The 14,408-nt window shown below is 41.0% G+C and overlaps 1 protein-coding gene and 1 long non-coding RNA gene across 6 annotated transcripts in view; one reads left to right on the top strand and one right to left on the bottom strand.

Moving 5' to 3' along the window:
- Nucleotides 1–2,405: 2,405 nt before the first annotated feature.
- LOC142051630 (uncharacterized) lies at nucleotides 2,406–3,730 on the bottom strand. 2 transcript variants are annotated; one of them, XR_012658562.1, is made up of 2 exons: nucleotides 3,299–3,730; nucleotides 2,406–2,569 (listed from the first exon to the last, which is right to left on the bottom strand). It is a non-coding gene; the product is annotated as an uncharacterized LOC142051630 (long non-coding RNA). The 2 variants fall into 2 exon arrangements; XR_012658563.1 differs by having other exon boundaries at nucleotides 3,468–3,730.
- The window catches only part of TBK1 (TANK binding kinase 1), a 31,452-nt gene continuing 20,718 nt past the window's right edge, over nucleotides 3,675–14,408 (top strand). For 3 of the 4 annotated variants that reach the window (XR_012658561.1, XM_075080911.1, XM_075080913.1), the window contains exons 1-6: nucleotides 3,675–3,797; nucleotides 8,179–8,299; nucleotides 10,534–10,674; nucleotides 11,499–11,628; nucleotides 12,227–12,408; nucleotides 13,225–13,385. Coding sequence is in view for 3 of the 4 variants with exons in the window: in XM_075080911.1 (XP_074937012.1) it covers nucleotides 8,213–8,299; nucleotides 10,534–10,674; nucleotides 11,499–11,628; nucleotides 12,227–12,408; nucleotides 13,225–13,385 (701 nt within the window). In the remaining variant the exon portion in view is untranslated. Of the gene's footprint in view, nucleotides 3,798–6,857; nucleotides 7,033–8,178; nucleotides 8,300–10,533; nucleotides 10,675–11,498; nucleotides 11,629–12,226; nucleotides 12,409–13,224; nucleotides 13,386–14,408 lie in introns of those variants that run through there. The other variant, XM_075080912.1, reaches the window with a different exon arrangement.

Raw genomic sequence — 14,408 nt, 5'->3', positions numbered from 1 at the left:
AGAGAAGACTGAGGGGGGATTTCATCAATACCTATAAATATCAAAAGGGTAGGTGTCAGGATGATGGGACTAGCCTCTTTTCAATAGTGCCCAGTGACAGGACAAGGGGCAATGGGCACAAGTTGAAACACAGGAAGTTCTACCTCAATGTGAGAAAAAACATCTTTCCTGTGAGGGTGCCAGAGCAGTGGCACAGGCTGCCCAGGGAGGTTGTGGAGTCTCCTTCCCTGGAGACATTCAAAACCCTCCTAGATGCAGTCCTGTGCCCCCTGCTCCGGGTGTCCCTGCTCAAGCAGGGGTGTTGGACAAGATGATCTCCAGAGGTCCCTTCCAACCGCTACCATTCTGTGATTCTGTGACTTACTGCTAGTGGTAATGACGATGAGTGACAGAAGTTAGATGAGGCAGCGAAAAATAGGAAGGGGAGTATCTCCCTGTGAAACACCTTGGTGGCAGCAAAAGATGGCACATCGTGGAAAAAAAAAAAAGAATGGAATGTCCTGGAAAATATATTTCTGCCAAGGTCAAGATTGATACAGTTCCTGGTGATAGCAGAATTGGGAAGTCAGAGGCAAAGTAATTGTTTGGTAAGAAATGTTTTCTTCCACTTCAGCGAGTCTTTCTGTTCACTGATTCTCAGTTCTGACAGATGCATGGGTCGTTTTATTTGTCTGCAGTTTGTCTTGGGGTGCTGCATTCGGTGCTCCTGACGTGCTCTGGGGTGGGCACCTGTAGGCTATGTGAATTATGCGTGTTAAACAGGCGCACACCTGGTGATTGTGAAGATTATTTGGCAGATAGATTTTGCACTTGTTGCTCTAGTGTGAACGCTTTTCCCTCTAACATCCTGTTTCTCTGTTCCTCCTTCATATGTTAGTTGTTCACTATATATATCCCAGGCATTTCAGAAAAGTGGGAGATGCCAGGCTCCAGAACAAGATTTTTTAAATCTAATAATGTTTTTTATTAACAATGCTAGCCACTATTCCATTGAAGTCTCCTAGATGGCTTCGTAACTATGGGACAAGAGGAAGAGTGTAATTTGTGGACTACTTTTGGACTAAGGTTTGCTTGGGAGCGTTAATCTGTGCATGTTGTAAACAGCTTTGGAATGAATTCTCTGGTGGCAAGCTGGAAACAAGGCAAAGCTAGGAAGAGCTGTCTTACATCATGGAATTGCTTCCTTTTCTTTCCCTCTCTGCATAACTACAGAAGAAAATGGCTTAAATAACATGGAACTATGAAAGGCAGTTCTGACTGAAGTTAAGTTGGCTGCTTATTCTGGTTCAGCTGTGGTGCCTCCTAAAATTTAAATCAAATATGTAAAGCAATTTGACTATAAGAGTAAATGGCTCTAAGGCTTCAGTTTTCTGTAGAAAATTTGTTAACAATACAGGAAACGTTTAACTTTTAGAGTTACTCTTTTCACCTGACTTACCAGTAAAGTTAGCAGTTGTCCTTTTGGTAGGACTAGTAAGGTGCAATTTCCTGCTCAAGATTTTTAAAAGTCCAATAATTCAGTGAGATGTTTTTTTCTTGGCAAATACCTGTCTAGTGTTTGATTTCTACTCTCCCCTGTTCTTATCTCATTGTTGCGAGGTTGCTCGGGGAGTCCCATGAAAAAGATTAGGAGAAGATACCATATTTTGCCTGCTTTAGTGCTGTCAGCTCCAGTTGATTGTCCTCAGATTTACTTTTTTTTTTCCCCAGCATCTTTGTCTTTGTTGAGTTCTGGCATTCATAGCTACACATGTAAGAAAACTACATGCAATGTACCAGCTTTAGCTGCAATTCCTACAGCCGTATTGTTAGGATGAAGAAAGGTAATAGTATACAGCTATAGACTGCTGGATTTGTGAACATGAAAGAAAGTCCAAATACAAGAAAGGTGAGGAATACCAAAAGTTTTACTAATACATTGAAGTGAAGGGAAGCAAAGTAAAAATTTCTAGAATGAAACTGTAGTGGCTTTCCTTTTTGGTGTCTCTTTTTCCTATTCTTATTTTCAACATACCCTTTTCCTGTGATTCATACTGTGAAACATTTAAAGGCTACAGAATATCCTCCTTGCATAAGGATCACTGATTATGTTACAAATATACCCTAAAAAAATGGGCAGTTTGAATCATGTGAATCATATGAATCACCTTCATCGATTCAAGACCTGGGGAAAGCACAGGGGCTGGTAACTGCAGTGAGAACAGTCAGTGGCCAGACCCAGGGGCAGGGTGACATTGGAGATGAGATACTCCAGGTCTTAATTGAACAAAGCCCTGGGGAACCTGGTCTGAAGTCAGCACTGACCCTGCTTTGAGGAGGTGGTCGGACCAGAGACCTCCAGAAGTCCCGTCCACCCTGAATAAGACTGATTTTAAAATGGCCAGTTCCAAAATGCATCAACATACTGAACCAACAGCTTGGTTTTATTCAGAAGTGGAAGTAAGTACACGTTCAAGATACAAAGAAAAGTTCATTGCTGTCTTCCTGATTTTGAGAGGGCTTTTGCTAAAATCCGTATGAGCGATCTGATGAATATTTCTGCAGACAAAGATGACTCATGGGAATCTACCTGATAAAAAAAACCCAACAAAGCTTGAAAAGCTGGGTACAGAGGATAGGGTAGCAGAAATAAACCATGTAACTTCTGAGGAGCATTGCATCATTTTGAAAGACATGAGGACACCACAAATGTGGTAGGGAACTATTCCCTCTCTAATGCAGAAGCATTACAAAATAAAGCTCAGATGCCGACAAATGGGGAATATAAATTAAGCATTTATATTAACAGCATAAAATGTATCAAAGCAGAATTTTGGAACAAGCTTAGTCCCCTGTAACAGGGGAAGTCTGGACTCGTGATAAAGCTTAAGAAAGGTAGAATAATAACAATAAACAAAGCCCGGAAGCAGAAGGTTGATATCTTTTAAGCATCAGTTCCTCAAGAGAATAGGCTTCTAAGATTTGGGAAGATGGTAATTCCAAACAGGAACTGCAGAGAATCAAAAAAAGGATAGTCTTGGGGGTGGGAGGAAATTCTTTTGATTGTTTTCCCACTGTAATCACATTTAAATTACATTAGGCATAAATGATAAAGTTATCAATATTTTTCCTTATACAAGCTATACAGACTATTGGAACAGCAACATTACTGAACAGACAAAAGGAAAAAAAAGCAAGAGAGAAATCAGCAAGGAACTTTGATTTAAGACATTTTAGTACAAAATACGCAAAAGCATGAATGTATAGAAAATACCGAGACTTTGCGAGGTTTAAAAAGGGTGAAACTGAGAGAATTTACGCGGGGCGGGGAAACGTTTCTCCCTGCCGTTCCTTGAAGAAGCAGTCAGTGAGGTGAGGCTGGCAGAGGTAAGTGTAGCCGGGGGCAGCCCTGCCTCAGGCGGGGAGGCAAGAAACGAAACCACCGTTAAAGCGGTTGTGCAGCAAAAAATCACCACGGAAGTTCTCACCGGAACCGCCCCGAGCTCGTTTCGAACACCACGCCAGCTAAAATACCCGGAATGACCATTTTTAAGGAACATCCTGCTTCTACTTTTCGATGTTTCCCAGATGTTTCCCCGTTTCGAGGTCCCCTCGCCTCAGGGACCGCCGCTCCCGCCCCGAGCCCTGTCAGCTGCCTCCCACCACGCCGCACCGCACCTCAGCGTCCCGCCGGGCGGGGAAGCGGCCGGGAGGTGGCGGCCGCCGAGGCGGTGCTTGGGCCGCTCCGCCTCCCCGGCGCCGCCGCAGGAAGCCGGAAGCGGCCGGGGCGCTGGGCAGGCAGGGCGAGAGGTGGCTCGGTGCGTGGGGCCGGGGCCGTGGGCAGGGTACGGTGGGTGCGGGATGCGTCGAGCCGAGCTTGAGGTGGGCGGCCGGCGGTGCCGCCCCGGCGGCGAGGGGAAGCGGCTCCCTACGCGCCGCCGCTGGGGTGAGGTGGTTTCGTTTTCCTGGGGCGGTGGTGGGGCCTTCCCGGGAGCTGCCGACTCCCGAGGAGGGTCGCGGTCGGAGGAGGGCCCGGCTGTGCGGGCCGCCCCGGGGAGCGGACCCTGCCCGGGGAGGGGGGCGAGGTGGTGGCCGGCTTGCGGCCTCGGCGGCGCGCCTGGGGCTCATCCCTCGCCCTGCTCTCCGTGACTTTTAACCCCGTGGATGTCGGCAGGTCGATGCAACCCGTCAAAATTACTTTTATAATTGGAAGGGGGAAACAAAAAAAGCAAAGCAAAGCGTATGTTTGCCAGTGGTTCGTGTGAAGTTTTCCTCCGGTAGCGGTATTGTGGTTGTAGAAGTTGTTAAACTTTTACCTCAGGAAGGATGTCCTGTTGTGGAGGTGAGCTCCGCACTGTGCCCTCCACACCCTGTGTTCCTGAGTGTGGGGCTGGCCGGGTTGCTCAGGCGAGCCTATGGCCCTCCCTAGCTTTCCAGGGGCTGCCATGCCTGACAGAGGCCGAGTCCTCTTCCCCCATTACGGACTGGAAACGCTGAGAGCAGTGGTGATGAGCAGGACTGGAGCCAGGCTTGTGATTTGTTTTGTGGGCCTCTGGGAGCGTGTGCTGCTTCATATGGGTTCAAGCAGACTCTTGTGAGGCCCGGGGCAGGGTATTTTGATAATTCATGTTTTTCAGCTGTTGGACTGGAAACTCCGAGAAGGAGGTTGGGTGAAGAAGGAGGTTGGGTGAAGAAGGAGGTTGGGTGAAGAAGGAGGTTGGGTGAAGAAGGAGGTTGGGTGAAGAAGGAGGTTGGGTGAAGAAGGAGGTTGGGTGAAGAAGGAGGTTGGGTGAAGAAGGAGGTTGGGTGAAGAAGGAGGTTGGGTGAAGAAGGAGGTTGGGTGAAGAAGGAGGTTGGGTGAAGTTCCTAGAAACAGGAACTTCAGAAGGAGAAAATTCTCTTCTAGGCATTAAGAGAGGACGCACAGGAAAATATAAAACCTTCATCTATACCAGACTGCATAATACTAACATAACATTTATTCAGAACCTCAGCACCTTGCCTGTCGGCTTTGCTGGCGTATAGTGTCTTGGCTCTAGACAGAAAGAGCCTTCACATCAGCTTCATCATCTGTCCCTACTTGCCTGGTGAACTTGTATGTTGCAGCTGTGAACATGGGAAGTACCCGCTTTGTGTGCTTTATCCTGCGTGCCTGAGGTAACAGCAAGCTGCTTTGTATTAATTAGAAGCAGTCAGTACTCCTGCTTCAAAGCACTGGGAGCTGAAAAGAAATCACATTAGCAATGCAATCTTTTTCTATTACAGTCCCCCCCTGCTGACAAATAAAGAAGTAGCAGCATTACCAGAAGCAGAAAAATATTTTAAAAAAACCAAAACAAAACCGAAAAGCAGCCCCCGACCCCTTGAAATGCTAATGAGTCATGGGGGCCAACAGATCAAACTGCTGGCAGGAGAGATACCTTTACATAACATAAGGAACTTCTGACTCTTCTAGTGTCAGACTTAATGGCCATAAGTGAGATATGAAGAAATAGAAAGTTTAGCATTAAATCTAGTGACAACCAACTGTACAGTTAGAGAGGTTTGGTTTGGTTTTTTTTAAATATGAAACTCAGTGAATTGATTTAGGAAGGTAACGGAAGATATGAAAAGAAAACTCGACATGCTGAGTGTTTAGCAGAGATCAGTTCTGAGTGAGAAAGGAGAGGTATTGAATCAAAGGAGGTCTAACATGTTATATAAGTTACTGAATCAAATTATTATAATTTGAAGTTTAAAATTAAAGCTAAATGAGACTTTATGCCTTAAAAGTGAAGACTCTGCCAAAAGAGTGTACATTTTGTTATTATTATAAAAATACTATTTTGATAAAAGAAATGTAACAGTGCAACACTGGTTTGGTGCTGTATAGCTACTCTGGGACTAATACTGGCATAGTTATATCTGTAGTTTTACGAGTGGAAAAAAAAACAGACCTTGAGAATCCATTAGTGACTTGCTGGGGTTTTTTTTAAAACCCGCTGAATGATATTCAAGCTCACCTATCATGGACTTCTCCTTTTGTTTTGTTTTCACCCATTGACCTTCAAGCAAATTTAATTAAAAAGTAAGAAGGTAAAGGAAGAGAGCTGATCTCATACATAAGCTACCTCATCTTTATCACTTTGGGCAATGTAATAATTCAGTCTCTAATAGGCTGCTAAAATTTTTAGTATTTGAATAGGCATCAGTGCAGAAACCCTGTGTTTATTTGATCTTTCTGCACACTTTCTGTCTGCTTAGAAAGGATTTATTATGTTTCTGCATTGAGGTATGAGTCTAATGGATGTTGCTTTGAAATAAATGGCAAAATACGTGTTTACTGGTAACGTGCCAGCTGGCTTGTTATAAGCAGGATTTTAATTACAAGGAATTTTTTAATTTGGAGACTTTACAAATGGTTTACAGAGTGAGTTATGCATTATTTCCTTGCAGACATCTTCCTTAGCTTTTACATCTGCATCATAGATATCTCTTTGTCATCTACAGTAATTGTTAGCTGGGAGAACTTATTCTACTATTGCAAATTGTCTAGTCAGAGGTAACTCAGAATTGTAAGGGTTTGGGGTGTGGTATTGGGGTTTTTTGTTCAGATTTGAGATAAAAGCTTTCTTCCCTTCTCTAAGCATTCAGAACTTTATCTAGACTTTAAAAATGGTGTTGCTGTATGACTCGGAATTTAGTTTAGAGTTATGTCAGGTCTTTCCGTTGTGTTGTTATGTTCTGTATGCTACATGTCATTGCCTGGATGTTTTGGGACAGCTTTGTAAGAAACTCTGCATCTTACGTGAGCAAATAGCTAAATGAAAGTATAAAATCCGCAGTTGCTACACAGAGAGAAGTGTGTTCAAAGTCACGAGAAAATTTCTGTCTCTCTGCGGCGTGGCATGGGTACGATCAGGAACAGCGCGAAGGCGGCTGCTTCAGCTGGCCACTGGAGCAGGACACGTGAACGATGCTGCAGTGGCTGGAGTGAGGCTTCCTCCATGCTCATGCAATGCAGCTGTGAGGCTTCGAGTGGTGTCATCTTGTGCACCAAGGAGCTCTCAGAAGGTGCTAACCACCTTCTTGTAATAAACAAGCACAGGAAATTCTGTCATACCTCTTCTTCCAGTAGTTACAAGAAAGGCTTTTTTGCTTCTTTGGAGTATCAGCTAGCTGTTTCTTGTCAACGAACACAGACAGATGCAGGGTCCCTACCAGGCTGTGAGGAAAGGCTGCTGCTATAGGAGCTTCCCTTGGTTCACTTGCTGTTTTGCTCTTAAGATTCATTAGATTCAGGAAGCTACATCTTTAATCTTGGAGCCTTTTGCTAGATTTAATGGCAAAATCAGTGCTTTAATTAAAAGAAAAAGATAAGGGTATGCACCTGCAGCTCCTGCTTTTATGGCAAGGAGGGAAATCTGGCAGTTCTTGTGTTCTTTTTAATCATTTTAATGTAATGAAACTTTTTTTTTTCACTTTCTTTTGAACCTGTGAAGGCCTGAGTATCTGACAGCTTATGTTTCAGGATGGGTGGTGAAGCCAGGCTGTCTCTCTAGAAATGATGTGACATACCAAATGTGAAACTTTAGAAATGAGAGAAATGTCCCTTAATTTCTTCCAGTAGTAATTGATGGTTCTAGCAAGTAGCTGAAGATCCTGGCGTTAATTGTGGCTTTTATCCAGCTTATGTAAAAATAACTTTTTCTAAGTAGTTAGACCTGTTTCTTTACAGTTGTATTTAAGTATAACTTCTAGATCTAAAAGATCTGCATACATATCTGCCATCAGCTCTAATGTCTGTTCTTTGGCATATATACTGAATAACGGAATTCCATTACAGGTCTTATTTTCAGAAGACCTTGTGCACTTGTTTTTGACTCCTTCCTATAGTTTCTTTTACTGTATCATTTAAACACCTGTATACAACAGAAAAGGGATTATAAAGCTTTTACTTTTCCAGCTGATTTTTTCAAACAAAGTTTGGGGAGTAAAGACCTCAAATGCAGAGAGGGTGTTGTATCTCTGGCATTAGTTTGATGGTTGAGCTTGGTTTTTTTTGTTTCACCTCTTATTCCTCTACTTCGTTGTTCTCAATTATTTCTGTATGTCTTTGGAGTTGTGGCTGCAGGGCTTTTCTTCCTTCTAATTAAAATAAGTCCCTTTCATGTCTTTTACTAAATTATAATTCAATATATTTAACCTTTTGTTTTTAAGGTGAAAAAGAAAACTGCCTAATCAAAGAGCAAAGATGCAGAGCACTTCGAATTACCTCTGGCTGTTGTCTGACATTCTAGGACAGGGAGCTACTGCAAACGTTTTCCGAGGACGACATAAGGTTTGTGAGGAATTACTAATCTGAGTAACATGTAAAATGGAAATTTTTTTCATATGTGAGTAGTGTCATGAAATCAATGAAAAACCCTTCAGGATTTAGGCCTTAAGCAAATATGTCTTTCATAGATTTATTAAGGTTGGAAAAGGCCTGTAGGATCATCAAGTCCAACCATCAACCCAGTGCCTTTATGCCTCTAAACCATGCCCTGAAGTGCCATGTCTACAAGTTTTTTGAACGCTCCAAGGGATGGTGACTCCACCATCTCTCTGGGCAGCCTCTTCCAGTACCTGACCACTCTTTCAGTATATAAATTTTTCCTAATATCCAATCTCAACCTCCCCTGACGCAACTTGAGGCCATTTCCTCTTGCCCTATTGCTAGTAACTTAGGAGAAGAGACCAACACCCACCTCAGTACAACCTCCTTTCAGGTAGTTGTAGAGAGCGATAAGGTCTCCCATCAGCCTTCTCTTCTCCAGACTAAAAAACCCAGTTCCCTCAGCCACTTCTCATCACACTTGTTCTCCAGATCCTTCACCAGCTTCGTTGAGGTGCTAGAGCATGTCCAAAGGGCAATCTCCTGTAAAATAATCCTTTGTAATGGTTTGTATTTGTTTTTTAGTTTTTAATATTCATCCATTGAATGTTCTATACAGTTATTTCTGAGGATTTTTTAAAACATTGTATTATTTGTCATGGTAAAATATTAACTGTTTTAATTTTCATTCTATTCTTCAGTTTTATGGAAAAAGTATTCCTTGCTTAAGAATTTAAACAGGAATAAAAGTCTTATCAGTTTCTATTACACAATATGTTATTTTTTGTCTTTGTTAAAATATCTTTTAATAGTTTTTCCCTGTTCTTTTAAAACCCATTTTTGTCATTTTTAAGATTTGTACTCTAAGAGATATATTCTTAACATATTTTCGTAGTGGATGAAGTTGCTGTTAGTCTTTGTCCATGAGTCAATGCTTCATACACATCTAAGACTCAATCTTGGTGACTTGCCTTGAGTAATCACTACAAAATAGTGCATCTTTGAGCAGTTTTGTCATGTAAATGATAAACTGATATGTATGTTGTAACCTGAGTGAGGGGCTAAAGTCACCTTACTTGTGTAGGTCAGTCTATTCCTATGAATTTCATGGTATGTCCCACAAAATGAAGATAAGGCTAGTTATAGCCATAGTACTGACAGTCTGTGTGAAATCAGTCTGAAGTTGTATATAAGCTGCAGTGTTTTCTATGTTCCACATTTAATGGTGAAGCAACACTAAGCAATAATTTAGCAGTTAATGTGCTTTTCTGGGTAAGTGAATTTCAATACAGAATGATTCCCCTGTAAAGCTTATGGTTTCATGGTTGCACCTCTCATCACCCTCACTAGTTGTCAATGGGAGGAAACTTTTACCTGGGTACCAGTAGTGCACGTAAGTGTGCTGTACAACACACCTAGTGTAACCAGAGGAAGACTTTGTCCTTAGGAAGAATCTGTCACACACAAGACTGCTAATGTAAGCTTATTCCTAGAGCGGGCTCAGGGAAGTACCTTGCCCTAGGAGGGATAGGAGTTGCACTCTCTGCTGGTGCTGTGGGTGCCTGAGCACATTGGGGCTTAGTCCCACTTGAGAACTTAAGTCTGTGATTAAGCTCATGACTGTGCTCCTGTCACTTATTATTGTGGGTTTGAATTGCTTCAGTATTTCGCATGAGTGGTATGTAGTGCTCAACACTGCCTTCTCTGAAAAAAACCCAAAATACTGCTTTATCAGGATAAACAGAACAATAGAGAAAAAGAGCAAAATTCAGCTTCCTGAAGTTGTCTCTTAACTTAAGCCAGCCAAGATTCTCAACTGTAGTATCTGTGTGTCTCTTATTGATTTGTGCAAGTGGCTTAGCCCTTGCTGAAAAATTGTTTTTCAGCTAAGTTTATACGTCATTCTTAAATATGTAGCCTTTCTTACGCTAATATTCTTTTTTTTAAAAGCACTTAGATTTTATGGGCTAATACTGAGTTTCCATTCTGCTGGTCTCTTTGCTTCGAAAGCAATATATACACAATTTTTTTAGTAGAACCTTAATTTCCACCTAAACACAAAATACTATTTTGAACTATTTCTAAGCTGAATATGCTTGTATGAACAACGGAAGATCTCAAAATGCTTGGATAATGGGTGCGTGCACATTTACAATCTTAAGCTTCTGTCTGATCAGTAATTTGTTTGTTTTGAACAGAAAACTGGGGATTTATATGCTGTCAAAGTATTTAATAGTATAAGTTTCCTTCGTCCTGTGGATGTTCAGATGCGAGAGTTTGAAGTATTGAAGAAACTAAATCATAAGAACATTGTCAAATTGTTTGCCATCGAAGAAGAGGTAATGAATTGTTGTAGTTGTGTTCTGGGACGCATGGTAGTAACCACAGTAACTGCCTTTTTACTTTATCCTTACTATAGAGGATGAAGTTGTATTTTTAAAGAATGGTAACATATATGATGATATAAATAGTCTGACCCAATCCCCACCATTTTTTTGTTTTCTTTCTTGTTTTTTCTTTGCTGCTGTTCTTGAAAGAATATGCTTCCTTTCAGTATTTAGGCACAGGTTGTGATTCTCCAAAGCCATATTGAGAAGTTGCTGTCCCAAGCTTTATTTTGTATTAGAATTTTTAAGCTATCTACACATATGAATACTTAATACATGCTGATAGTTGGAGGTGTTTCAGTAATCTTGACAATTTCATGCTTTTGCTTTGCAATCAAATAAAATAATGACATAGGACATGTAGAACTGTATATTGGTATGAATTGCAGTAGTTGTGCTGAAACTGAGACTGATCAGTTGAAATGACCCAGATGCTGAAGTTAGTAAAGAGGGAGAGAAGGACAGTTGCTGCTCTCTGCTCTTCTGTGCTGTAGTTTCCCATTCATCCACCTGTCAATACTGTTGTCAACCCTCTTAAGTGCCTAGAACTTGAGTCTTTCTTAATTACTTCCCCCCTCTCCAAGTTAGAAGACATGAAACAATATAAAAATTCACCTGCACTTCTTTTGAAGAAGATTGCCAGAATGGGATTTATGATCTAGCTACAGAGTTTAATTTTCTTTTTTTTTTTGAAAGTAAGATCCTGTGGTTATATGCAATTTCTGACATTGTTTTCACAATAGTCACAGACTTCTCTTTTTTACATTTTTTTCCAGACAACAACTAGACACAAAGTACTAGTTATGGAATTTTGTCCATGTGGGAGTTTATATACAGTTTTAGAGGAACCGTCTAATGCCTTTGGTTTGCCAGAGTCTGAGTTCTTAATTGTTTTGAGAGATGTGGGTATGTAGACTTTGCTCTTTAGTCTAATTCGTGGACTGAAACAAACTCATACTTGTTTTGTTTATCTTGAAACAGCAAGAGATGAGGAATTTAAATGACTGTCAACTAATTGAACAAATTAATACAGTCATATGGAGGGACATCTTTTATTTAAGTTTATATTGATATAGATAGCTGCATTAAGAAGCCATTTCTGTTTAAAACATTGTTATAATTGGTTTTTGTTTGTTTATTTCAAGATTATTTGTCACATGTTGGACCGATTGCTAGTGATAATCAATCTCAGAAGAATAAATAAGAAAAATAACAAGGTTTACCTGTGTCTGCCTGTTACCAAATTTTCCTCCATTACTTTATGGGAAAGATGTTGCTGAGAGCAAGAAATACTGTAATTTAGCTCTTTGAAAGAAAAAAGGCAAGAATGCTTAGAATATTCTTTGGTCATGGTCTTTTTGTTGATTGAGTGTCCCTTCTCATTCCCATTTCCCAATGAGAAAATAAACATGTGTCTTCCTAGCCTCAGTTACAATTCAGTGCTTGCACACTCTGTGTCAAGATGTATACATAGGTTCTGTATTATTCTTCTCTTTTATTGAAGTGGCTGGGATGAATCATCTCCGGGAGAATGGAATAGTGCACCGTGACATCAAACCAGGCAATATAATGCGTGTTATAGGTGAAGATGGTCAGTCTGTTTACAAACTCACAGACTTTGGTGCTGCAAGAGAACTTGAAGATGATGAACAATTTGTTTCCCTGTATGGCACAGAAGAGTATTTAGTAAGCCCATATGATTTCGCTTCCTGCTGAAGAAATATTTGAAGCTGGGGACCCTTTGTGATGAGAGTTGAATGGGTGAAGGTTGGACTGTTGGGAATTAGTATTTAAACCTTTGTATTATAATTGTTTTTATAACTTGCCATCTTTTTCACCTTAGGCCATGCCACTTCTGCTGACCTGAGCACTGTAGCCTTTAAATAATTTCCAGGTCCAACTTCCACTGTTGCCTTGTGTGAAAGGAAGAACAACAGTATTTTTGTTATTAATGTCTTTGCCTTTAGTGCTGTAGATATTTTTCAGTTTGTATTTGAGCTACTTGGATGATGTTAGGTGTAGTTAAGACCCACTTGACATCTTAGGTAACCAAAGAGAGGCAGGCAGAGAAGCATCAATACAAGCATTTTAGGCATAATTTTCTTCCTGCCATGTTTGCCCACGTGTAGTATCGTAACTGATATTCTCCTCTGCTATAGATCTTCTTCCAATTTTGTTCCTGTTTCAAAATCATCTGGAGGAATACTGGCTTTCTCCTCTCCTTTAGTGTTTTATTATAGCAGTCAATCTTTAGCTAAATTTTAAAATATTTCTTGCAAAACTTTCATAAAAGTGGCTATCATACCTCAGAATGCTTTTGTGTTATTCTGTCACAATAACTTAAGCAAATTCTATGATACAAGCTAACTTTGCTTTTTGATTAAAGAGCTGAAAGTTCAGAATGACAAACTATGTTGCTGTGAAATGATAGATTGGGGTTTTGTTCTTTATATTGTTCATAAATCAATTCTAACTTCTTTTTTTCTGTTTCTTGCTCTTTAGCATCCTGATATGTATGAGCGAGCAGTTTTGAGGAAAGAGCATCAAAAAAAGTACGGAGCAACAGTTGATCTGTGGAGCATAGGGGTGACCTTTTACCATGCTGCAACAGGGAGTTTGCCTTTCCGGCCTTTTGAAGGACCTCGTAGAAACAAGGAAGTGATGTAGGTAATTTAGGAGGGTTTTATCTGTTCGTGAATTAAGTCAGTGTGTGAAATGCTTTTTACCAAGAAATCCTATGCACATATAGTAAACATTGAAATAGTGAAAATATTTAAGGAAAAACATCCTTTGACTTTGTTGTGGTTTAACTCCAGTAGGCAGCTGAGCATCACGTAGCTGTTCACTCGCTCCCCAATAGTGGGATGAGGAAGAAAATTGGAAGGTCAGAAGTGCAAAAACTTGTGGGTTGAGATAAAGTGTGTTTAATAAGTAAAAAAAACCAAAAAAACCCAACAAAAAACCCCCACCCCTAAACCCAATGGAAAACAAAACCAAGAAAAACAAGTGATGCAAAACAACCCAAATTGCTCACCACCAGCCAACCAATGCCCAGTTAGTCCCTGACCAACTGCCACCCTGGCAAATTTCCACCCCCCCCAGCTTTTATTGCTGAGCATGATGTCATGTGGTATGGAATATCCCTTGGGTTCAGCTGTCCTGGCTGTGTCCCCTTCCAGCTTCTTGCCTGTGCCCAGCCTACTCGCTGGCAGGGCACTGTGAGAAGTAGAAAAGGCCTTGGCTCTGTGTAAGCACTGCTCAGAAATGGCTAAAACATCCCGGTGTTATCAATACTGTTTTGGTCACAAATCCAAAACACAGCACCATATGAGCTACTATGAAGAAAATTAACTCTATCCCAGCCAAAACCAGTGCAAACATTCTGCTTCAACAAGGATTTTACTGTGTGGCACTTTAAGACCTGAACTGAGTGTCAGGGCTCCACCAAAATACCGATGTTTCTCCACACATCTTTCCTTCCCCATGGCACTGGCTGGTCTGTGTATATAACTTGGATATTCAGGTGAAATTATGGTATTCTGAAATGGGTTTTCAGTGCTGCAAATTTTTGTTGTCCTTCAAATGATTGTCTTACCAGGCAGTCTTGAAATGCATGTGCTGCCCTCGAGACTGACTTTTTTTGAGTAGCACAGTTGTGGACTGTGGCTGAAGATAACAGGGGTAGC

The sequence above is a fragment of the Phalacrocorax aristotelis genome, chromosome 1 (genome assembly GCF_949628215.1).
Source record: "Phalacrocorax aristotelis chromosome 1, bGulAri2.1, whole genome shotgun sequence".
Classification (NCBI taxonomy): Eukaryota; Metazoa; Chordata; class Aves; order Suliformes; family Phalacrocoracidae; genus Phalacrocorax; species Phalacrocorax aristotelis.
The sequence above is the reverse complement of the archived record's forward strand: the minus strand, read 5'-3'. Positions and strand labels throughout refer to the sequence as shown.